The following is a 26,256-nucleotide window of genomic DNA, read 5'->3' as shown; positions in this document are numbered from 1 at the left end:
CAGGTTATATCAGGGTTTTAATAACATCTTACATTTAGTTCTGAGCCCCTTGTCAGCCAAGGCCAAAATGAGGGAGATGAATGGGGGATCCCATATCTGAGACACGCACACGTCAGCAGGTCAGACAAGCGTCGCCGCGGCACTGAAGACGGCGCTGCTTCAGTGCCCATCTGTGGCGGCAGGGATCCAGCTCAGTCAGCATGTCCGTGCCCTGGTGAAGGTGGTCAGGGCCCCGCCCCTCGTACCACTAACCGGTAAAACAGACGTCTGTCTTCAGAAACCACCTTAGTATCTGGACACGTGAATCTGACTTCTGTTTTTCCCACTGGGGCTTTATATTATCAGTGTATAAGTATGACAGAAACACCATGGATTTGCAGTCAGGGCCAGAAGCAATTCTCCTGTTAGGAAGCAGAGCGCTCACTGGTCTGCTCTGTGCGCAGTGACGACCGCTGCCTTCCGACACACACCATCGCATGGCTGTGCCGTGGCTGTGGAGGGCGGACAACTTTTCTGAAATCGTGCTGGCTGTAGCTAGAGCCTGCCTGTATCTCAGGTGGGGTCCGATTGCAGAGCTTCCTTTATCAGATGCAGACGCTGGCTCCTGGTGATCCCGAGGTTTCTAGTTTAGTTGTTCGATGCCCAAGTTCAGGGCAGGGAACTTCCTGGATGCCCTCTGTCCCCAGTGTGCAGGCAGACTGTGACCTGCAAGCATTTAAACTGCCCATGGCTGGAAGACAAGGGCTTCCCACATGCCCATGCCATTTTGCGGTGGGTGGAAGATGTGGAAACCAGCAGTGGGGTTTAGGAGCTGCAGGCCTGCCCCTCCTCCTGACCTCCAGCAGGTGGCATCCGAAGGCTCCCGGCCACGTATGAAGTGCCAGACCCCGCCCGACGTGTGGTGCCATGTGGGCCACAGCACGTCAAGTGCCACAACCCTGAGCTTCACCAGGTGGGACCAGAGCCTGGCATTCTCCGAGGGCAGCCCCCAAACCGAAGATGGGCATCGTATATGTTAGGGAGGGGGGAAGGTGCGGTGAAAAGAGCCCCACCTGTCACTCTGTCTATAATTGCCTGAGGACAGTTCAAGTTCCTGAGCAAGACACACCGTGGTGATCCAGAGTGTTCCACCAGCTGATTCTAAGCTGCGAGCTAGGAGCCGAATGTCAGAGCTTTCCTGCAAAAATCTACTTGTGAACATTTGATTAAGACTGAAAATTCTGGTGCCTTATATTCAGTTTATGTTTTTTCTCTCCATGTTGATATGAAATATTGTTTGGATTAAAGATAAAGTGTGCCCCTGCTGGTTCCAGGGGAATATCTGTAGAAACTTAGCTCATCTGCAAAACAACAGTCAGCTTACTGTTCTTAAAGTTTTTTTCTTAATTTTCCCAATAGAAATTAGAAATTGGAAGGAATCCAGATGTGTTAATACCACTTACTGGATTCCTATTAAACAATGGGGTACTTTGCCTTCCAGCCTTCCCTCGTATAGGCGTCCATACTGGGACATTTGAAATGAACTGGATTTACCTCCTTCTTTCTGAACAGTGACTTTTGTATAAGCCTCTGATGAGAGAGACAGACAGACAGACAGAGAGCCGCTCACAGGGATTTATTCTTCACATACCTACTTTGTGAACCCTCTGGATTTATTTCTGAAATTCAGTGGATTGCACTTGCATTTACCCTTCACTGGATTTTTTAAAATTATTTGTTGAGCATAGGGTTCTGATGAAATATTTGACCCAGATGTAGCTTTAGAGTCTCTCACACTCAACAAGCCCCCAAAAGCTTGGTGATGGGTATCACTGTTATTTTAAATCCTCCCCAGATTAGAGAATTCAGAGCCAAATCAATGGATCTTGAAACTACAATTAAAAGCTCCGAATGGTAGCTTCCCTTTTCATTAGAAAATGACTGCCTCTCTGGCTGCCTGTTGCGCTCCTTGCTCACACTTCTCCATCCCATATACCTTTGCAGCCGCAGTATGATTGCTGCGCATAAGCAGCGGGTGAATAATTGCTTGTCTTCACGGGGGCTTGTTCTGGAGCTGAAGTGCAGGGCTGGCTTCCTGGCGCAAGCAGGCCTCATTCAGATTCTGCCGGCAGCCCCGGGGCTGCATTATTCATGCCTTCACAGAGGCTCTCACTGAAAGCTTTGGAACAGGACCAGGTGCTGGTGAGACAGCAGGGCTCTGCACCGTGCACTGAGGGGCAGCCATAATCCAGAGACAGGAAGAGAGGGAAGAAGCAACAGGAAGACAGACAGAGACAGGCACAGGGAGGCCTGTCTCTCCCTCTTAGGGATTTCACATCGTTAGAAATTTCATTTGCATTAAAATAAAATGCCCTAAAAATAATTGCATTTTTTTCTAACCACGCTTGAAAGTTTAACACAATTTTCCATGTTTAATTGCAAAGCTGATTTTAATTAGTAAGGCCCTGCATGTGAAAAATGAAGATTCACTTGGCTGCACGGGACACATTGCCGTGTTTGGCGAGCGCTCTGATTGATGTGTGGTGGCTGTGTGATGGCACGCACTGTGGGGAGTTTATGGGAGATTCTGTGCACGCAGCCGCCCCGCCGGTTTGCTGCCGCGAGAACAAATGCCCCTCGTTCTTTAGGAGACACCAGTGTGCACGTCACACCCCCATCCATACGCTTCAGGGCAGGCCTGTGCTTCTGACTGTGTGTCACTGATACTGTAAATCAGAAGGGAGGACACACATATTTTAGCATTAACTTGATGGCTTACACAGTTGCACAGCAAAAATGTTGAGATCCAGGGACTTATTTGCAGGAAGTGGAGAATCAAACCAAGTGGGTCTCCTGGACTTGCTGTCACTCTGATGCCTTATTATTAGTCACATGTGCAAATACACAAAACTTGGAGTCTGTTTGGACTCTGGCAGTTAACCTTCATTGTCACAATAAACCCTCGATTTGAAAAAATAAGATTCCTGGCCGTTATCCTGAGAAAACCATTTGCCTGCTTCTAGTCTGCAGTGTGTCTGCCTGGGCTACCGCGTTGCATACTTTAGAATACAGTGGGATCAATTCTAAAGGGTATTTAAAAACTGCGAAACAAAACGTACAGTGCATTTCAGGACCTACTTTTAACCTTTGATAAAAGTAAATACATTTTCAAATCATTCCACATTCAAAGAAAAGGAACACAGGCACTTCAGACAGTTTACATATAAAAAGGTCCACTTGGCTCTAAGCCGTCAGCAGAGTCTGCAAACAGGACAGCTGCTGTCCGGGGTCCCCGCCAGGTAATGCCCAGCCCACTGAGGGCTGCTGCCTTGTGCCTGGGGAGTACGGCAGAAGTACAGCAGCCCCTCTTCAGCTCTGCTGCATGGAGACGGGCCTGAGGCGCCATGAAGGGTGTCAGAGGAGGTGACCCAGTTGTGCAGCTGTGGCCAGGTACCAGAGCAACGCTGGCTTTGTGACCCCGAGCTGGTCCGACCCCTCGAGTGTGTGGGTCTCTGCTGGTTCTTAGCCCAGGGACCAGCCAGGCTGAGCCCGAGCCTATGGGTGCCGTGCTCTGAGGGGCGTGCGTCCCCCACTTAGCGTGAGCGCGATGCTGGGGGGTAAACGAGGACTGACAGAGCGAGCGGGTCACACCACCCTGAGGTGGTTCCGGTGACGGATGCAGGCAGGCAGCAGGATGAGCGGTTTGAGGACGTTCACACCTTCACACCGTTCTTGTTCCTCGAGTCTCCGCCCTGAGGGTGGGGGCGTGGCCAGCAGGACCTGTGATGCCGACTGGGAAAGCTGCGTCCCTCCTCCTCTGACTTGTCCTGAAGAGAAGCTCATGCCTCAAATATTAGACCCAGAACTTGGTGGGCACCCCAAGCCCCATGCACTCTTCCTGCCTAACGCAGGAAAGCGGGCAAAGAAGGAGACGCTGTCTTAGTGTGACGTTGCTTTAATCTGATTTTAGTGTTTGCAACTAAAAATGTTTCTGTGCAAAAAATGGAAAACCTACCACAGACTGGCATAAACCACAGAGGTTGTCGCGTGTACACTGGAAACGGAGAGGTGGGTGCCCAGGTGACCTCAGTCAGGCTCCTGCTCCATGACCAGCCACTTCTCTTATAGTCTCTCCGTCCTCTGTCATGACCTACCTCCTCCTGGGAAGTCAGTAGCCCTGCCCTGCCGGCCCTCTGCCCCCGCCTCCGGAGGAGGCTGCAGGCACTCGTTTCTGGAAGCTCTCTCAGAAGAGCAAGGAGGAGCTTTCTGGGAGGCCTGCACCACCGTCCTCAGAGCTCCAGTGCTCCAGGGGTCACAGCCGTTCCCGAGCCCTCCCTAACCAGCAGGTACCATCGTCCTCATGACCTCAAGCCCATCCTTGCAGCTGGAGGCTGGGTCCGCTTCCTGTAGGCAGGGGTTCTCCAAGTGGGGTCCCCTGACCTGGAATCTCAGCATCACCTGGGAAGTTTCTAGAAAGGCAAATTCTTGGGCCCCAGCCCAGACCTGCTGAATGAGAAGCTGTGGGTGGGGCCCAACAGTCTGTTTGCATACCCTTAAGGGGACTCTGATGGTCCCAAGTGTCAAAAGCGCTGTCCAGAGGACAGGCCTGTGTGCAAAGGGCAGGTACCTGACTACATGGGGTTTGCAGGTAACAGGGCAGAGGGGTTATTCTGCATAACAACCAGGAAACAAGGCCCACAGCACGTCTGAATCTGAAAACCCACACACACAGGCATGGAGTGACAATCAGAACCTTGTCCCAAAGAGTGTTAGTGCCAGGAGCTGCCTCCTAGGTAGTGTCTGAGCGTGGCCGGGAACTTGTCCATCATGCCGACAGACTGCAGCCCTGCCTGTGACGCCTGCCGCCCAGCAACCCCCAGCCCTGACATGACCCTAACGTTGCTGCCACCCGGCTTCACTCCTGAGGCCTTCAGTAGCCACAGAGGATGACTTCTATCTGGGGACAGTGTCGTGTCCCATGTCACTCTGTTCACGCCGTGGATTCATGAAACTGACAATCACGGAAATACTGAAGCGTAGTGCAGGGGCTGTCTGGCTGTCGGGGAGGGAGGTGCTGCCTGGGGAGGGAGGGGTTGTCTAAGGAGCGAGGGCTGTCTGGCTGTCCGGGGAAGAAGGGGCAGCCTGCTGTGCACGGTCAGGGCTGTGAGCCAGACGGCTTCTCCAGGCTCAGCTCTGTCGCACATTGGGACTCCCCCAGGCCACCGCGGGGCTTCTGGGGAGGTCCAGAGGCTGGAGGCTGCTCAGAGCCCCCCGCCAGGCCCTGCTTATGCATGTCCCTGGCCCAGGGCACAGTCTGAGAGCCAGGTGTGTGGTTCCTTGGCCGTTGCCACCCTGCAGCCTCAGCTGTAAGAGAGCCCAGTGGCCAGGAACATACAGTATGTAAAAAGGGCAGAGTGGCTCAGAGAGAGACAGCCGGTGCGTGTCCTAGGATCGTGTGCAACCCTGTGCGGCTCACCCACAAAGCATTGCTGGACCATGAGCCTCCCTCAGCCTTTGCCGCTGTGGGGATGGGGCGTTAAGATGCCTCGCCTTCCCTTTCCTGCTAAGGGAAGGCTCTGAGCACCCCAGTGTAGTTCAACCCATTTTAAGAGAACCGCTCACTGGGACGCCGGAGCCACCCTGTGCACCATGGACACTGTCTAATGCTGTGTTTGACCTCGCCAGACATAAGCTCCCTATGCATGGGCGGGGTGTGCGTTGCCCAGAACTCGGGATGAGAAAGCATCTTGGAAGTTCTAGTCATGATTCACTGATGCTCTCAGATCAACTCCTCAGCCCCTCGGCCAATCGGATGGCTTGTTGTGCGTGTGGCGAGCTGTCTGGGCTCCAGACCGAAGTCGGCAGACAGGCCGGGGGGCCAGACCCCGGATCCATTTCTCCAGCCTACCCCCCCCCCCCCCCCGCAGGACATAAGGGCTGAGAGGGCGGGGCCGGGGCCGCCCTTTGGGGACCGCCCACCCTGGAGCCAGTCCCCACTGTGCTTGGGCTTCACAGGCAGGTGGGCAAGGTAATTACCCATCAGCTACTTGGCACTGGGTCCCAGACTGTACCCCCAGGGCAGGACACACACTCAGAGGAAACATGGCTTGAAGGAGAGCTGGGGTCCAGTCCAGCAGCTGTGTCCTTCATTCTAACTTGGGGTGTGCTGGCTGTGTCAGGCTGGCCGTGTGGGGGACACACAGTGATGCAGCTGCCAGAAGAGGTCTCGGCAAACTGTGCTGCAGGACTTGGCGCTTCGTCCCTGCTCCCTTCCTGGGGGCGGGGGTGGCTCCCTGGGGTCGCCCTCCTGTCCTGTGCAGCAGCAAGCTCAGCCCCTGCTGTGTGAGGGCACATTGTCATGCAGACCAGGGCCCCTGGGAGTGTGTCCTCAGTCCCCATAGCCCCACACCCTGTAGCCCACGCTTCCTTCTGCCCACAGCCCCTAGGCCAGGCCGCTGTCTGTCCACTCAGCCCCTCTGCCCGGTCCGGCTGGCTGGTCTGGAAAGTGGTGCTCAGGCTGTTAGAACAAGGCACGAAGCTCCGGGGACGCTGAGGCGAGCGTGGTTCTGTCAGGGAAGCTCTGAAATTAACCCACACGGATTTCTAGTAGATGCTGGTGGGCGAGGGCAGGAGACTCGGGGCTTTCACCCGAGGCCCCTACCACCCGGGCGTGGTTCCTGGGGCTCCAGGCGTGTGACACGGGCTCCTGGCCCCCAGCGCAGCGGGAAGGTGGGAAAATCCTGGGCTTTTCAGGTTTTGAAACACTTCAGAATCTGAAAAGATAAAAAGTTGGCTTTTCAAATGTTTTAACTGGTTCTCCCAGGGAGATTTATTAGCAAGAGAGGCAAAAGAAACACTGCGTGAGCTCAAAGATGACTTAGATTAAAGGTAGGGAAATGCTCATTTTCTTAAATAAAGACTAAAAATAAAATTGTAGAAGAAATAATCGTGGACTGGGGCAGCCTTTCACTAACGTCTGTGGTGCCATCATCCCTGCTGACGTGGCGCACGCGACGTTTGCCCAGAATATCAGTACACTGCTAGATTTTTGCTTTTAATGCATTTTTGCTACTTTTTAAATCTCATATTATAGATGTAAACTTGTATTTTTAAATTTTTACTTAACATCACAACATGAGCCTTTTCGATGTTGTTAAATATTTTAATTTTCATTTGCGTGGTAACTTCCATTCTGTGGTCATAGTGTAACTTATGCAACTCTTATTGTTGGAAATGATTGACATTTTTCTGAACATTTCCCTGTTGTCAACCATGTGTGACAGGTCTCTTTACATAGTCTTCCCGTGGGGTAGATTGTCATGGGGTGGAGGGCTGGCAGGACAGCAGGACTGCTGTGAGTTTCTTTCCAGCTGTGTTCCCACCAGCACCTGCTGCAGATGAGATGGAACATGATTGCTTTAAAAATACTCCCTTCTGATTCAGAAAAGAATTATCTTGTTTGTAAAAGGGTTAATTTCTAAAGCATTGATCACTTTTTCAACAATACTGTTGCTAGAAAATTCTGGAAGAAGTCATGGTTCAAAATTTGTCGCATCCCCTCCCTTTGGAGAATCGTCTCACTTATGTTTGGGTGAACTCACCTCCCAGCTCCCCCGCCTCCAGACTGACCCCAGGGAGGTTTGATTCCTAGAGGACTCTGTCCGGATCACCTGACACGTCCCTCCCCCACCCACCCAGCCTCCGGCTCCAAGCGCAGGGAGTAGGAGAGAACTGAGTGGTCGGACAGAGCCAAAGCACAAGCCAAAGAGTGTCAGTGCAAGGACAGAGCATGTCCCATGGCCACGTGGACACTGCCCTCCCTCCACACGTGTCCACATGCTGAGACACTGATCTGGAGCCATGGCTCCTCTGAAGACCCCTGGGCATCTGACCAGCCCTTCACTTTACAGACGAGGAGCTCACACCACAGCTGTGGAGCGACCGCTCACAGACACGTGGTAAATGAAGAGGCTTGCAGCCCAGTTTCCTGAGTGAGAAGTCTGAGACAGCCTTTGCAGTGGCTGCACTAATGTCTCCCTTCCTACCCCCAGGGAGCCGGGTGGGAGGTTCCAAAAAAATCTGATGGAAAAGGGGGAAATGTCTACTGAGTGTCCTAAACCTGGGGGCAGATGACATGGCTTCTGGCACCATGCGGAAGCATCCTTCACATGGAACCATCACTGAGTGAGCCTAGTGGCTTCACTGGGAGGCCGACAGTCTCCCCTCTTCCTCACACCCCTCAGCACCACGTGAAGGAAGAATACTGCATTTCCTGTAAAGAAACAAAACAACAACGTTCTGCAACCTCCACCCCCAGATCTGACCACAAGTACAGTGAACCAAGCAGGTGTGGCTGTGTTTACAGCTAACTCCTGAGAAACCTGTCCCCTTTCCACGGGGGACAGTGGGGCAGTGCTGGGAGCTGCCAGGAGGGCGCAATGGCTTTGTTAGTGCCACGTGGGGGCCCCCTGAGCACGTGAGAGCCTCTTCCTTTACCATACACGCGATATCTGTCTCTCACTAAATGGGCCGTGTGCTCGCAGGAGGGCAGGTCTGCCCCGTAAGACAGTCCCTTGTTGCCCAAAGACCTGCATATCTAAGAAGTTGGTGTGAGGTAGAGATGCAGAGCTGCCATGAGCGTGCACACACACACACACACACACACACACACACACACCGTGACCTCACACCCAACCAGGGCCCCAAGTAAAATTTCGTCTAAGGAAGCACTGTGACTGCTGCAGTTGGCGGCAGGCTGGCCATTTATGCCGTATCTCTGCTGACTGGAAATCCTGGAAGCCACAGCCAGGTCACAGCCACACTGGGCATGGCCCCCAAGAGCACATCCCAGCCACAAAGCCAAACAGGCGAGAGACAGATGGACACAGGTGCAGACTCAGAGAACATGAGCCCCCGAGGGCAGCACAGTGGGCGCCCTGAACTTGCCCACAGACGCCTTTCTGTGGGTCCTGCTCCACCTCCTCTGCAACGGGACCATCGCTCCTCACGAGGGCGCCATGTGGAAGCCCAGTTCAAAGCACATGTCGTCCGTCACAAGGAATTCGAATGTCTCTTGTCATCTGAGTTTCGAAAAAGAGAAAGTACCAGGAGTGAGGGAGTTGCACAGCCTGAAGCGCAGCATTCTGTGACAGTGTCAACAGCACAATGACGGTCAGCTGTTAGATGCACGCCCCGACTTGTGTTTGTGCATGTTTGTATCTTAGACCAGGGCAGGAAACACCATCAATTCATTACATGCTTTCTTAGGACAAGTATTTCTCACTGTTAGTGGGAAAGTAAATAACTGGAATGAACATAGCTGTGTCCAGCTGAGATACTATCCAAACACGGGGTGGGAAACCCGAAGGCAGATGGATTTGGTTGAAAGCTTACGCGCAACGAAAAAAGTGCAGGCACAACAGCGGTTAACTAGCCATGGCCACAGAAATGCCCCTCACGGCGATGTTACAGAGAACACGTTTTCTAATTCTCTTCATACTGACTAGACACTAAGACTCCTTATTTGTAGACTGATGCCCATTATACTGTGGAGCGGCTTTGAAAACATGTGGAGTAAGAACTCAGGTATTTTGCTTGCAATAACCTATTAAAAATGCATATTTAAGACGCTTCATAATTTCTATGAAAGGCGTATTTTTCCTGGAGTGTGCATATGTGTGTGTGTCTTCATGTCTGGATATATATTAAATGTTGTGTATCTGTCATATATTTATATATGATCATGTTGCTTTGAGCTAGAACACTCATGCGTCTCCTCCATCCCCAGCTAAATGTGTAAACATCCCAATCCTTCATCCAGCATTTTAAATATTTCCCAACTGAATAATTTCTTAGCAACCATATAAAGACAAAGTACTCTGTCCTAGAACATCGTTCCTAGTAGTCATTCCTAGAAGAGGAATCTAGAATGTATTGAGTAAAGTAGGAAGTTTTAGCATTTTGTTTTTATGTATTTTCTTATATATTTCCTCCCAGAGCAAAGATTTAACTGGTAGATTCATGAATTTTTATATAGCTTGTTTCTCAGTTTTTCCTATCACTTTTACTATAATTCAAGGTGGTAGTACTGATGGGACTTCAGGCGCTTGATCCTGTTGCTACAGTATTAAGTGTAGTGACAGTATTAAGTATTGCTACAGTATTAAGTGTTGCTACAGTATTAAGTGTTGCTACAGTATTAAGTGTTGCTGCAGTATTGTGTTGCTACAGTATTAAGTGTTGCTGCAGTATTGTGTTACCACAGTATTAAGTGTTGCTGCAGTATTGTGTTGCTGCAGTATTTTGTTGCTACAGTATTAAGTGTTGCTGCAGTATTGTGTTGCTACAGTATTAAGTGTTGCTGCAGTATTGTGTTGCTACAGTATTAAGTGTTGCTGCAGTATTGTGTTACCACAGTATTAAGTGTTGCTGCAGTATTGTGTTGCTACAGTATTAAGTGTTGCTGCAGTATTGTGTTGCTGCAGTATTTTGTTGCTACAGTATTAAGTGTTGCTGCAGTATTGTGTTGCTACAGTATTAAGTGTTGCTGCAGTATTGTGTTGCTACAGTACTGCAGATGACTACAGTATTAAGTGTAGCCTCAGTATTAAGTATTACTACAATATTAAGTGTGGTGACAGTATTAAGTGTTGCTACAGTATCAAGTACCTGTGGCAGTACAAAGTAGAACAATCACTTGCTAATGATGTCGTCAGTTGCTGCCTCAAGCACTGAATGTCTTCATCTGGACTAAATGCAGACCAGATGGTCTGTGCTGCTGTGTTAATGTTTAGTGTGACCTGCCCGAGTGTTGTTGTCAACTTGTAAATATTCAGAAAGCTACAGTTGAAGCTGCTATGCTGTTAACAGTCTAAGCAAGCGTGGTGTTCCTTTCCAGCAGTTCTCTGTCTGGACATGTTCCTTTGAGCTACTATGAGTAGGATGCTTAAGAGGCACTGAGTACTAGGAATGCAGTGCACAGATAGGTCCGCGCTAGAAGTCCTTTAACTGGTTAATGTCTGTCCCAACTGTTACTGTAGCAGAAGAGGTGCTTGCTTGGCCGGTGCAAAGTCTAGTGCAGTGCTGAGCTTGTACGTGTCACTTAATCTCTCTGGCCTTAGTGTCTTCATGTTCTACGTAGAAAGACAGATGAAGTGATTTCTAAGGTTCCTCTGTCCCCCAGATTCTATGGTTCTGGGCACATTGTCTTAGTGGTGTCTCCCAGCACTTGGGTCACTAGCTCATAATAAAATGACCACTTCAGGAAACCCTCTAAAACATCCGAGATTATTAGCTAAAATATAAAGAGTCTACATATGTTTATATATCAGTTTAATTCACCGGACTTACTGCCAAGAGGTAGATTGTCTGTTGAGGTCATTTTATATGAACATTTCCAACATCCGAGAGTTGTAAGTGGCAAAGGTGGTGTTTTGTAGCAGGGAGGGAGTTGGCACATACGTGGCTGGGAGCCAGATGCTGGCGTGACCAAACCTAAGATGGGTAGGCCCGTACCAAAGTGTCCAGATATCTACCAGGACGAAGAGGACATCGGAGGCCCACTCCTCCACTTGGCACAATGGGCATTGGGGTAACTAACTGCATGGCGCAGAGCCCGAAGCCAAGGAGAGAGCAGTTAAACTGAGGTGAGACGAGCTCACATGGAAACGTCAAGAGCAACATAAGGTAGTTTACAGAATTCATGCTCAGGGTCTAATGGTCCACAGTTGCTCTTTTTGTTATTGTTGTTTTTTGGTGTGTGTTTTTTTAGTCAAGGTCCTGGTCACTTTTTTTTTTAGTTCCCTCTTTTCCATATGCTTAATGCCCACTTGTATATCTTCCTTGGAGAACGGTACAGATTCCTTAATGGCAGAGGCTCTGGAAGTGTAGACTGATCAGGAATGACTTCAGGAGAAAGTTGAGCTTGAGGTGCGTCTTGAAGGGTCGGTGGAGAAGGCATTCCAGGCCGAGCAGCCCTGAGTGAGCATGGACTTTAGGGTGCAAATAATGGCAAGTGGGGAAGCACAGCGAAGGCTGAATGAGGGTGCATAGGGAGATGTACAGTTCTATAGGGAGGATGTAGCCACATTTCAGTTCTTAAAAATCACACAGATGGTGTCTGAGTCTAAGATGGGGTTGCACACACTTACAGGCTGGTACTCCTTGCAGACCTCACTGAAATGACAGCAGAGTCTGGTTCTTTAAGGCAAAAGGCCCCTGGGGAATCCTGGGAGAGGAGGGGCTGGCATCGGAGTTTGGGCAGCCAGACAGCAGAGGACTGAGGACCGTCTGATCTAGCAGACAGCCGCCTCGACAAAAGCTGAAACCTAGGCGGCACTGACAACTGTGACGGAAACCTCCAAACTCCAGAATGGGTGGTTCCAGGCTCTTCTGGAGGCATTGGTGACGGTGGATCTGAAGCAGAGGCCCCAATCTACAGGCCCACTCACTCTCGAGATGGAACAAGCTTACAGCACTGTCCTCTAGAGAGAATAAGGTGTCCGGTCCCCTGGAGAGCCGAGGCCCAGCAGGAGGCTGAGTGGGCATCTGTGCACTGAAGGTGGAGACCGGGGGTCTGCCACACTGGACTCCGAGCACCTCGTCTGCCAGCACTGACGCTTCTCCGCTGGGAACTTGAAGGAGCCTTCTCTGGAGAGTCAGACCCACCTAAGAGGAAAACCAAATTCTTCGAGTTGGCTTAGCTGGCGAGCAGCCTCGTCAGATTGCTGCACCTGACGCCCATGGTCATTCCAGTCCCACCCTAAATGCGAGTGGACAGCAAAAGATTAGCCATGTGGGGAGCCTCTGAGATGAAAACAATATAGCAGAAAAGACAGCTTGGAAAAAACAGGTTACGCAGAGAAAGGCATTGTCAAAAAAAGTGTAATATTCTAATGAGTCGGGATGTTTGTTGAGAAAACAATTAGGAGCTCTAAGAATTTTAGAGAAATGAAAGATAGCAAGAAATTAACACTCAAGAGAAGAATTGAAGATAAATGTGAAGAAATCTCCCATTTACAAAGACAAAGCTATAGGGGGGAAAATGGAGAGAAAAGATAAGACAATGAAAGAACCTGCCAACATCCAAATAACAGTAATTCCAGGACAAGAGAACAGAGTGAGCAATAGGCATATAATGGTGCAAGAAGCAATCCAAAAAATTTCCCTGAGCTGACTTTCAGACCAAAGAGCCCAGCAAGTGCTCAGCACAGTAGGTGAAAATACACCCCGCTGAGACATGACATGTATTCCAAACAGGAAGTGGGCCCTGGACCCCCCGCGTGGGAGCTGGGGGGTGACGGGCCAGTCATGGTGCCTGCCGCGTTCGTTTTCCTGGGTTTCACCTGGACACTAGCTTCCCTGTTATTCCTTAGACTACCATTAATTCCACGTGGTGTCTGTCAATCTGGGGACATTCCAGAATGATGGGGTTTTGTTGTCTTTTTACAAGGACTTGTGTTTATGGACACAAGCCCGAATGAGTTGAGATGTGACGTGAGGCAGGCTGGCTTTTGCAGGTGGAGGAGGGACAGTGCCCACTCTTCTTCGCATGCGAACTCTCCTTCCAGGCCACTGGCCACCTCATGAGTAGACATCATGGTCACAGCATGTGGGTTCAGGAGGATCCACAGTCCCCGAACACGTGCTCCAGAACCGCCTTCCAGGCTTCGCTTTGAAATATTCCCCACCAGTGGAGCCTGTGGACCAGGAGGTATCGCTCAGTTTCGACAGGTCCTCAATCCACGTGCTATTCTACACAGATAGGACGGGGTCTGTCCTGTGGGCTTGAACTTGGTTGTCACCTTAATGGTGGATACCAGGAGCTGGCAGTCAATGAGAATGGGTCACATAGAGAAGGGACAAGATAGAATTGGCTTGTAGTTGGAGTGCAGTTTTATTTATGGTTTACATTGATGGATATAGAAAAACACTGAGCATCAAAGTATGTGAATTGGCAAAAGACCCTGGACCTTTGAGACCAGCTAATTTCAAATAGTTGAAAAATTGAATCCAGTGGTTTACAAAATGAAGGATACGGAGAGAAACCCAAATAAATATAGAGGGACCGTCTTCAGTCTTGTGCTCTAAACCTTGCAGCCCCCTGTAAGGTCTGAGCAATAAGTGAGCCATTATAACGTTTCGGGCAGCTCAGTGTGTGTGAGAATCAAACCCGAACACCCACCTTAGTGCTGGGTTTACACCAGCTGAGGAAGCTTCCCATTGCCAAGGTGAGGTGGGGGTGTTTGAACAACCTAACTGAGTAGCAGATGGTCAGCTGGGGCTCCGTCCGTGGTTTGCCAGCCATCTGGGTGAGGGTGGTGGCGAAAGCCCCACCTGGGGTCTGTTTTAGCGAATGCCTGTTGTACACGTAGCTGTGACGAAGACAGACGACTCACACACTTTGTTAATGAACTGAGAAGACTGACAGTCAGTGTGGGAGTGGAACAGTAGCCATGACAGCACAAAACCATGGGCAGGCGCTCCAGAGCAGACTGCTCATTGTTCCGTTTGCTAAGCAAACTCGCACGAACACAGAGGGACCACGTTCCACAAGTCTGCTCAGATCCTCAAGGCTGCTCGTGAGAAGACTGCTGGTGTGGGATTTAAACCAACTGGTTGTCAGGTGGTGACAGCGTGATGGAGAGGAGAGCCCGGTGGGAGGAACCAGTGTCTCTGACGTGACTGACTCTGCGTCTCCCCAAAGCATGTAAAAATTCACATAAAAGAAATCTCAGAATCCTGTTTATTTCATATTAGAAATACCATGTAGACCAACATTTGTTGTCTTCGTTTTTTTCTGGTTATAGTAAATATTATGCTTGTTTTGATTATTATATTTTAAGAGATGATAACTTTTAAGAGGCAGAAGGCTGGTCACCCCCGTACCTCATGGCTGACGGCACTGCTTACGTTCTGCCCCGTCTCCTCCCACCCCCTCTCAGCTGCCCTCCTCATTGCATCTTGCCGTGCTTTTCTTACTAGCAAATGTGGTTGCATCATCGAGTGTGTGAAAATTGCCCTTGTTCAAGGAGAGGTTGCGAGGGTCTTACCACGTCCGGTTCAGTGATGACCGCCAATAGGACAGCCTTCGTTTTCTGTAACGCGGGGCGTGGGGCTCACACCAGGCAGCACTGCCGTCCTGCTGCTGAGGTTTGAGCGGCGCAGGGCCTGCCATCAGCAGGCGTCTGCTTCCCTTTCCTCTGAGTAGGTTGTTGTGTCGGAAAGGTGTCACGTGTCCATGGAGTGTACAAGCCCAAATCTATCCAGAGCTTTCTCACAACTCACCTGTTTTTCTATTTCGCATAAATGCATATAAGTAAATACAGTGTGCGAGAACTGATTCTTCTAAAACGGACATCACTGAATCTGTGTTATGAAGGGCGTGATGTTATACAGGTGTTTCATTAAAGCAGCCTTGTGAATTTTATCGGAATCCCGTCATTGTGCGGGATGACAGTGACGAGGAACAAGGCGCAGACTCGCTGTGGGGTGTGGATGGTCGCCAGACACCCGCAGCCATTTCTCTCTGCAGGGTCGTTCCTGGACAGACCGCGGCCCGCGTGAGCACATGCTCACGCACACCCTCCGCCCCGCGTGGCAGCGGTGGCCGTGCTCAGCCGGCTCCTGCTGCTGGGGACCCCGTCACTCCGCGCTCCACAGCTGGTAACGCGGGTCTTTCTGTCTCTTTCCTGAACAGTGTGTACGGCTGCCCCCTGGCTAAGAAAAGGAAAACACAAGATAAACAGCCCCAAGAACCTGCCCCCAAACGGAAGGCGTTCGCGGTGAAAGCAGACAGCTCGTCAGTAGACGAGTGCTACGAGAGCGACGGGACGGAGGACATGGACGAGAAGGATGAGGACGAGGACGAGCAGTCCGACGACGAGGACGAGCAGAGGGACGAGGACGAGGACGAGGAGGAGGCCGACCGGGAGGAGGACGAGGACGAGGACGAGGACGGGGACGGGGAGGACGAGGACGAGGACGAGGATGAGGACGAGGACGAGGAGGAGGACGAGGAAAATGGTAATGTCCCCGGGGTTACCGAACGGCCAGTTTCCCGAGAAGCCCTGGGTCGGTGTCCGGGCCGCGTGGGTGCTGCCCACGTGCAGCCGCCGCCGCGCAGGAGACCCTGCTACCGTCCTGACGCCCTGTTTTAAAGCATCCTTTTAGATTGTGTGGTGTCAGCGTGTAGCTCAGTCCAGTTGGTATTCACATTGGTCCCCACAGAACTTGGCTGAGACGTCTGCGGGGCACCCCTTTGACTAGCCCAGCGGCTTGTTCCAGACAGTGACACGTGTCACTGGCACGTCCTGGAGGCCCGCCCAGCAGGCACTGTCACCAGCCAAGCCGGGCATGGGCGGCTTAATCCTCCTGCCTCCTCGGGTGTGGGTGTCCCCTGGGAAGTAGGTTTGTCTGTTGATGGCCGAAGCTTCACTGTGGTGATTGTCACATGTCGCGTAAGGAGGGTACTGCTGAGATGGAATCATTTGTCAGCCTGTCACCGGCTTCCATATCGGAGGCCGTGTTTGTGGTAAAGGCATCTGGCATGTGAGTGAGACTCACAGTGGAAAACGCTGCCCAGGGTGGTGGGTTGTGCAGGCTGTTACTGAAGGTGGTTCTGCTTTTCTGTCTAGTGTCCCTTAATGCCAGACTCCAAAAGTGACTTCCAAGCTAGTCCTTTTGTCAAAGTCATTGCTTTTCTAGAAAGTGGGAGTTTTCTGAAGAGTCTTATTGGCTTAGAATTTGCTTCAGAGAAATGCCAAAACATGTTTAAAAGTGAAGGGAATATTTCTTCCTTCTGCTTCTTCCGCGGGCTCAAAACTGTTCAGGGACCAGGGTTCTCGGCCGCTAATGTTTCCATACCCAGGAAGGCCATTCGGGCGCGTGCAGGAGTGTCGTGAGATCAGTAGGTCGGGCGCTGAGCCGGCCGTGGCCCATCTCATGGGCGGGCAAAATTATATCCTTCAGAAGTCATCACAGTTTGTTCCAGGAGCCTGACCCGTATGAAGCAGCCCTAGGTGGTTAAAGTGGCTTGTGGACCTTTCAAAGAGAGTTCACCATCTATGCCACATGGATGTACGGCTGTATCTGTACATACATGTACACACACACACACACACACTTCATGACAGCCTAACTGGATGCATCAGAAGACACGGGTGCGGGTATCAGTTTACTGAACAAGGCCCATGTCACGCAACGATGGGCAACTTCAGCCTCAGAGCTGCAAACAGCAGCTCTGTGTAATGAAATATCTGGAAAGCTGGAGAACAGGCTCACTTCATAAATTACTTCTAAACATTTACTGTAGTAAACGTATATTTTGGGATAAAATCATGAATTGTTGAGGCTGATTAATGGTTTGTGATTGGCCGTGGCTAATTATGAAGATGGTATAAAATATCGCTCTTTTATGTTCGCGTTCTCTTTGGACAACAGTGGCATCATGCTCGGGATTAGGGCTGTTTGTGTGCAGTGGCTTAGGGTAGGAGAAGTGGACGTGTGCGTCCTTAACCACGCATCTTCAGGTTTTAGGTTCTGCTGTCGTCTTTGTAAAATTAAACTTTCAATTTTAGTTTACTTAAGGTCATATTTTAAAAGGTCTACTTTTAAAGTTACAAAGTGACATGTTTTGGAAAAGTAGTCAGAGCATTATTGAAATGGCTTTCAAATGTGTCTTATAGGGCTTTCTTTATTCTGACTTAGAACATAATTGTTTTTAAAAGTGAAATAAGAAGTCAAATTGGTGACTGTTTTAGAAAAGTCAAGTGAGCGGGCATAATACGTGGGTGTGTGAGAGCCCATGGCACCGACACTGACAGAGTGATCACGTAGCCCCAGGGAGTCTGTCATGTGACACACGTGCGTGGTGACCTGTGCTCACAAGGTGGGCTCTGAGCCTGAGCACATTAGGAAGGGGGCTCCTGAAGCAAATGCCCATTAAGAGGCAGATAATCAATCACTGGGTTCCTGGTTTCAGAATTCAGACTCAGCATCCTGAACTCCAGCTAAGCACCTTCTAGAATCATCTGTTACATAAACTTTAAAGGAATCGCCTGGAACTACTAAGAAGGGTTCAGCCATGGTGACAGGTTAGGCGATTGCTTAGGCGACAGGCTGCTGCTGTCATAAGACAAGCCCATCAGGTCACCCAGTGTCCTTGGAGAGATGTGGACGGATGCCCTTTCAGACAGACACCCTTCCATTGGACCGTAAATCAGGGAGCCACTTAGATCACACGGCCCTGGCCCAAGGAGCACCCTCCACTGTGGTCTCTGCGGGAGGCGCCCACGTCTTGCTTGATTTCTCAGTCCAATGAAAGTGCCCCCCAAGGCGAAGTCATGCCAGAGCCTGACTCCTGGAGACTGGGTCACCGAGCTTCTGTCGTGGGGGGTGTCCCTTGGAGGAGCCTCACAGAAAGGTGCTGCAGGACCCCCTGCAGCCAGTACCACATGGAAATCCCTCAGGTGGATGATGTTCCAGGCAGCTCATAAATCCCCAGGCTCAGAATCTTCAGGAAGATTCTAGACCAGGGGGACTATGTAGCTTTGTTGATGCAGCACTCATTTCACATGATCCTACTCAGCTGTGTCGAATTTAGTAAAATCGGGCTTTGAAAGACATATGTACCCAGTCCCCTGTTTTCCTCGCCTCACTCACCGGACGCATTGGCCTTCAGCGCTGCTGAGTCAGGGCCACCGTCACTGTCGGCACCCCCTTCACAGGAGCGCCGCGGTGCGGCCCAGGACCTGCTCCCCGTGTGCCGTGTCCTCGCTTTGCATTCGGCAAAAATCGCACAGCTCTGAAAAGCTGCTGGTTTTACCTTCTTGTGTCAATGGCCAGACTTCTGGTCACCGTCTCAAAGTCAGTCTTTCATGTTCCTGGGTTTGCACTCATGGGCGCCTGCAGGTTCCCTCCCAGGTGGGCTGTGCCTTTTTCGTAGCAGACAGACACACAGACAGCAGCGTCACGTCAACAACAGGGAGGCCAAGTAGTGACAAGTAGGAGAGGACACCATCCCGGGCCGTTGGAGAGCCTGGCCCCCATTGCCCGTCCACAAGGAGCGGACAGTCCCCCAACCTGAAGGAGCCAGGGTGGCATGAGGGAGCCACGTGGATGCAACTGAAGCTGCCATCAGCCTTATGAGGCAACAAAGTCTGAGTGTTTCCGCTAGTAGGCTGCCATTATCCAGTCAGCCAGGGCAGCCTTTCTCACCTCAGTTATAAACTGAGATGTGGAGTTTATTGAGTGATTTGTTTTCAACGAAACACATGTATACAAACCACCAGATTCTTACAGTAGGAACCCACGGATTATATTAGGTTGGTGCAAAAGTAATTGCGGTTTTTGCAGTTATTTTTAACCTTTCAAACCGCAATTGCTTTTGCACCAACCTAGTAGAAGGACCATTATTTAGAAGGTGGGAATTAGATATTTGTTTTAATTCCAAGGATCCTCCAGCATTGCAGCTACATATGAACCAAAATATTGTTAAGAATGACCATTTCCAGTGGGTTTAGAAGTGAGCTTGACAGTGAGGATGTAATACAGGCAGGGGCGCGAACTGTTTTACTCTTGTTTGACTCGTTAGAAACTGAGGCTCAGAAAAATCCGAGTATTTTCAGTAGGTGGGAGATGTATGGTCAAACTCTGTTGATGGTTTTTCTTAACACAGAGCTCATAAAAGTGTTCTTTTTTTTCATCACTTTCTGGTTTTTTGAGCAACAGGGAAGAATATCTCAGTAATTCATTTCAGCCTACATCAAGTTCATATTTAATGAATCAAAATTATATTTATTACCCAGTTGAGCTATCACAGGCTTGTCTTTTGCATGAAAATTTTTATTTTCAAAATGCATTATAATGGTCTAAGTCTGCATTTATTAAATAAACGTTCCCTTGTTATCTTAGCAGTAAGAAAATTATTGTTCAGGGCTCACAGATTTTTCTGGCAGCAGCCTTTAAACATGGTACAGTAAATATCTTTTTGGATTTTTGTGATTTGAGAAGTATAGACGAAATGGTTGGTTAATACTGGTCAGTTATGGTTTATTTTCACACTTGGCCCACTAAACAGAAAACATCTTTGAATCACGCACACGTGTGTGTATGTGTGTGTGTGTGTGTCAGTGCATATGTGTAGCTTCCTGAGCACATATCGCACGTGCCCGTGACAGGGCTGGAGGGAACTTGTGTGTTCACTCCGCCCTGAGCACACAGCTGTGTCTTAGCGCGTCTGTTCCTGAAATGCACTTGTGAATACCTCAGTCCTCTCCTGCTGCCCCAGCGATCTCTGGGCTGTCAGGCAGTTGACCTGAAGGGCAGCGCAGTTGGCCTTGGGCTTAGATCAGGCAAAGCGCAGAGGCCTCCTTCCTGAAGGCTTGCAGGCTGCCTTCAGCACCTTGGTCCCCTGATGTATCAGCCAAGGATGTGTGGAGCATTCACAGAAGTTCACATCTCAGGAGGTGGGTGGTTTGAGGGAAAATGTGCACAATTGTGTTGAGAACCTTGTGGACTGTAGGACGTGCGCACTCTGGGCGAGGCAGAGCCAACCGACTGGAGGCAGAATGGAATGCACCACGGCACCCACGGGCCGCTTGTCACCCTGGTGTCCTGCGACTCCTCCCGTCACCTCCCGAGGGCGACACGCTGTGCCGCTTTCATCGGTGCCGGAACATTCACATCCTCACGCCCTCGCCATAACCCGCCCTGAACGCGAGCCGAGCTTCCTTCCAGCATGCCCTTTCCTCAGTCACGGCCCTGAACTTCCTTGGAAACGAATCCAAGGCAAAATCCACCCTGTGTAAATTCTTCCCCACAGAAACAAGAACCTTGCTAAAAATTGCCAAGATTCCAGGACATTTTTTTGTTTCCAAAAGGGTGCTGCACTAGGACCCAAGTTATCAAAACATCATGACAATTTTCAATGGATGGCCTTGAATTTTCATAAGACGACAACAGAGCAGAGGTGCTGAGGGTGTGGTTTGTGGCCTCTGAGTTCCCCAAACTCCCCTTAGGGCGGCGTTCTCGTATTGATTAGCCAGTTATCCTCGTAGGTTGTCAGGGATATGTCCCTGACCAGGGAAGTGAACTGAAATGAAGGCAGACTGTGAAAACCAGAATTAGCCAACCCGTTTTCTACTGCAGTCAGCAGAAAATGCAGTGAGTTCTGAGACCCCCAGAGAAACAAAGACGATTAGTATGCAAGGTGTCAGCTTGAGAGCAGCGTGGACACAGTGGGGGTTTTACCATCTCTCCTTACATCCACGAAGGCATCGTTTTAGGAAGTTCAGTGAGCAGATGATGTAGAGGTGTACGGCCCTGTCACTTCTAATTGAGTAAATGCAGAATTTGACATTTCTAGGTATCAGTCTGTGGTAAAAATAAAACTTCCTTCATGCAAATTAATTTTGCATAACTATAAAATATAATTATATCTTATATTTCGTGAATTGTCAGACACTTCAATACAAAGTAGAAAGCTTGCTGAGAAAGAATGTCATGTACATTTACGATGCCAGCAGCGTGCATAAAATGCCGGGGAAAATCTTTATGTACCAATGAGAAATAAAAGATGGGAGAGAATACATCTAGTTTGTTGTTAAGGTCCACTTGAAGGAACTACCAGCTTATCTACATTGTCTTGTTAATTTTTATTCCAAATGCTAGTTTATCAAAGGTGGGAATCAAGGCCATGGTAAGGTGCCCTCTAGCGCCGGCTGGGCCGCGCGTCCTGGGCAAGTCACCGACTCTCATGGGACCTCGGTGTGACTTCCAAGCTGTAGGATGGTAATCCTTCCCTCATTCACCCTCCCGTCTTGTTTCGAAGCTTGAAGAAGTTGTGCCGTAGACCAGTGCACGAGAGAGGGGAGCAGCTCAGAAGGATGACGCAGCCGCTGTGGCTGGGGGGCTCCTGCGCAGTCTCACTGTTCCGTGCGTTTGCTCGAGCTCCTTTATGCTTCTGAGCCCAAGGCCGTGGCTGTGCATCGCAAATATATCACGTATATCTAAGGCTGCATTAATTTGAAGGAGTCAGAGCATGGTGACAGCTCATTTCAAAAACGGGATGTATGTCCTCTGTACCCAGAAGTGCACTGGGCTCCATGGGGACATGAGCACTAACGGGGCTTCACACTTCACCCCAAAGAAACACAGCATAGTATGGAAGAGAAGTGTGTACCTGAAGAGTGTGAGTTGGGTTCTTTCCAAAGGGCAGAGCTAGACATCACACACTGCGGTGGAAGCTTTAAAGGTGTGAGCTGCACCTGGAACAAAAGTTTCCTGATACTGAAGACTGGTAGATGTTAGGTTACCCGGGAAAACTGTTGTGCTGTTCTGAAGGGTGTTCAGAAGCAGGTGAGACTCCTTCCTGCCCGATGGGGGTGAAATCAGCCAACGAGAATGCAAGTGACAGACCCCGGTGTCTCTCTGGTTTCCTTCCACCAGACACTGGAGCAGCCACGTTTACTCCAAAGTGCCCTGGGAGTCAGAAGGCCCCAAATTTTCACAGATTCGTTTCTTCTCCCTGATTTACAGCAAGGACAGGGACAGGGGTAGCTTTGCTCTGCCGGGTGGGGGATGTTCACGGTGGTCGGTTCATTTGGAAACCCTCTGAGCTGTGTGTGTGTGTGTGTGTGTGTGTGTGTGTGAGAGAGAGAGAGAGAGAGAGAGAGAGAGACAGGTGGGGGGAGGAGGGCAACTGGTTGGCATGTTTCAGTCTATCTCCGTCTGTTGGCTTGTTCTCTGGGTGGGGATACAAATACCTTATTTTTTCAAGTCCCCTCAGAACCGGCCCAGTGACATTGTGACAGTTACGGATTTGTGATATGATAAGCAGTGATCATATGCCACCCTCTCCAAAGTGTTTGCATTTTGGAGTTTGAGGAAGGTATCTAGAAAAGCCAGTGTTTGCCCAAGTGAATAAAAGGCTGCTGAGATTACCTGTGCCTGGGCTCGTAGGTGGCATTGTTCTCCATACCTCAGTCTCTTGTCAAGAGAGATGTTGGCTCAGCTCAGTGGGCAGTGCCAGGTCTTCCCGCCCTGCGTCCTCTGTGCACATCTGGGGTTACTGTGACCAGACAGTGGGTGTCCGTGGGCGTGCCACACACGTCTGGCCCACACGCTGCCTTTCAGTCGTAGGGAGGGCATTAGGCAGGGACAGGTGCCAGTCAGTAAACATTTAGAGGGACATGACTGGCCTGCAGACAGCAGGGGTGACACGAACAACCTGCCTGGTTGCGAGTGCAGTGATTTGTGAGGACAGCCGCCCTGGGCGGCGGTGACAGAGGGCGGAACCACCTGATCCTGGAAGCCAGAGAGCTGGCCCATGGCCAACTGCATACAAACGGGACGGAAGCCCAGAAATAAATGGGAAGCAACACGCGGTTCAGCAAAAGGGGCTGGAAATATACTCTGGGCGGTGGCACGTAATTCACCCAAATCATGTACCAATCAGAACAAAGTGACACTATTAGAAAGACCCGGAGTGAAGGCCCACGGGAACGTGGTGACCTTGAAGGTGGAGGAAATTGCTCTGGAGACAGATCTGGGGGGGCCACCCTGTACAATACCAGTCATCTCCCCAAGTGTCCGTCTGGCTGTCCCACCTACACATAGGTGCCCTCTGCTGCCCTCCACTTCACAGCACACACAGGTGACAAGGGTGTGAGGCCAGTGTGGGAGGGGCCTCAGTGCAGCTCAGCTCCCCTGTCCTCCATCCTCTCTGAGAACGGCGAGATCAGGACCCCAGAGGCTGGCCGAGCCTTCCTCCTCAGGTTCAGAGAAAAGGCACCGTCCACCTCCACACAGCGACATACCTGCCAAGTCAGAACGTATCAGCCACAGGTCCTCACGGCTGCATTTATACAATGCGGGGCGATTACTCCTGATATGCAGTATTTCTACTTTCCTTAATTAAAAAAAAAAAAAAATCCCAACTAATTCTAAATATTGTTTCACAGTCAGTGTTGCAGAATCATCTCCCAAAATTCAGATTCGTGAGCCCGATGCACTAGTCAGCCAAAGCACTGAGACACCGGTGCTTGGGGACAGATGGCAGTTTGTTGGATGTGGCCAAAGCGAGAGGACGGGGGGCAAGAGTGCTCACATCCGTCTCCCCAAAAAGCAACAGTAGGGATTTTTTAGGCAGCTGGGGAGTAGGGGCGGGGAGCTCCAGGGACCTGAGAGAAGTCTGTGTTCCCTTGGTCACAGATGACGCTCTGTCACATCAGACTCCTGGGCATCAGCAGCTGGTCGCAGCTACCCTGAAGACATTCCCTCCTTCTGCCGAACAAACTCAGAAATTCTGCTCAAGACCTTGAAGTTACCTCCCTCTGCTTGACGCAGAGACACAAAATTATGTCGCGGGAACAAGAGGTGCTGGAATGGAGAACCAGGATTCTGCCGATATCTCAGAATCGTGCATCAGGGACCTCACCTCTAAAGCAGAAAGCAGGAGCTAGACATCTGACAAGCACCCAGTTTAGGCCACTGCCACCTTGTGCTTCGCTCGCTGTGTTTTCCTGTTCTCTCAGCGTAAGCATTTCTCCTGGGACGTGCTCTGCAGGCCGACTTTCTTAACCTTTGACCAGAAGCCATGTGACAACCAAAGCAACTGAAACATTTGGTAAAAGCCTGTGCCTATAGTCTAATCAAGAATTAAATTCTTTAATTCTAGCTTCCAGAATTAATGGGCTCGGCTACATCAATAAGGAAATCATATGCCATTTATCAGTAATTCACTTGAAACAACATTTAAGAGAGTGTTTTATTATTCATCTCTACAGCCCTTCACCACGCTCGTGGCCCCCAGTGGGGGGTGTGGTATGTGTCCGAGCCCCACCCCTCAGGCCATATCCACCAGTGTTGGCCGGTGGATGAAATTGTGTGGAGCTGACAGCACTGATTGACTAGAAGAGTCGCCCTTGCAGCTTTGGGGTCAGAGGACTGGTTATGGTAGAGAAATGCCTGTGCTTTGAACGAGAGCAGATGGGGCAGAGTAGAAGAAGTCCCAGGTCTGTGTCTGTTGAGCAAATGAGACGCCAGTGGGTACCAGAGAATAGAGGGCCCTTATGGGGACCCCAGGGTGGCCTACAGGGGCAGACTTGTTACTCTGCCCTGAGGTCCCCTATGCGCTCATGGTTTAAGCTGAAAAATCACGGCTCATCCCAGGGTCCTGGTGACAGCTCTCTGCGAGGAGCCAGGCCTTGGTCACTGTATCACACAACGCAACCAGCGAACAAGTGACCTGGACCAGGCCGGGTCACTTCTTCCGTTTTCATTCTGTTCTGACCCCACATGCAACCTGCAGATGCCCTGCTGTCTCCGCCATCCCCACTGTCAGAGCCCAGAGCTGGAAGGGGCACTGGAGGCAGCATGTGCTCCCCACCCCACCCCAGGGTTCAGGTGGCGAGGACACCCATTCTCAGCTTGTTCACAGCTTCCATCTGTGTGGCTGTGTGAAGAAGCGAAGCTGTGTGTGTTTTCGGCTCTCTGAGGGGAGGGGTAACGTGTCAGTGGAGGGGGAGATGAATGGGTTTCCGGTTATCAACAAGGTGAGATAAGCTTGCTGTCGGGAGGCTGTTGGGAGGCCCCGAAATAACAGCACAGACTTGCCTGTTGGGGACAAAGGAGCTGGAGCTCCCTGCGATGTAGAAAGTGAGAAGTAACTACAATCGTGTTCATACTGAGGTCCATCGGAGGGAGGGCTCCTGAGTGTGGGGCTCTCGTGTCCAGTGAGGAGATGACATGTTTCCACTGGTTTCCTCCTTTCCGAGTTCTCCAGGGTGGTAAGATGCGTTTCACAAGACAGCATTAAGAGAACATCATAAAACTGTAAATCTTACCTGACTCTGGTTTCTTCTCTGACTCAACTTCCAAAATGCTGTAGGATATCACGTGTGTCCTCACTTTCACACCCTCGCTGTGCATTCATCTCATGGCCGGTTCCCCATAGGTACAAAATCACCACTCACTCTGTGGAGGTAACATAAGCCGATTATCCTGAGGCCACTTCTCGGGTCATAGCCCATGAACACAAGAATCAAAGTGTATAAATTTAGAGGAGAATATAACTTGCATGTTTTCAAAAATTTACTCAAGCAGGGTTGCCTTCACTTCTTAGCAGCCAGAGCCCTGGGCCAGCCACACGTGTGGCGTGCACATTAGGTGCTTGTGTCCACAGCATTCCAATTGCACTCACCGCTTGGGTCTCCTTCCTCTCGCTACTCTTTGGGACAACGCATATCCTCATACTAAGGAAAGCATTCATAGGAATTA

At 50.3% G+C, this 26,256-nt stretch overlaps 1 protein-coding gene across 28 annotated transcripts in view; it reads left to right on the top strand.

Moving 5' to 3' along the window:
* The window catches only part of MYT1L (myelin transcription factor 1 like), a 363,194-nt gene that overhangs the window by 245,809 nt on the left and 91,129 nt on the right, over nt 1–26,256 (top strand). For all 28 annotated transcript variants that reach the window (XM_074331624.1, XM_074331629.1, XM_019752014.2 and 25 more), the window contains one exon: nt 15,677–16,002. In XM_074331624.1, the coding sequence (XP_074187725.1) occupies nt 15,677–16,002 (326 nt within the window). The remainder of the gene's footprint in view (nt 1–15,676; nt 16,003–26,256) is intronic.

Source organism: Rhinolophus sinicus, linkage group LG05 (genome assembly GCF_036562045.2).
Source record: "Rhinolophus sinicus isolate RSC01 linkage group LG05, ASM3656204v1, whole genome shotgun sequence".
Lineage (NCBI taxonomy): Eukaryota > Metazoa > Chordata > Mammalia > Chiroptera > Rhinolophidae > Rhinolophus > Rhinolophus sinicus.
Note: the sequence above shows the minus strand (reverse complement) of the source record. Positions and strands in the feature narration are given on the sequence as shown.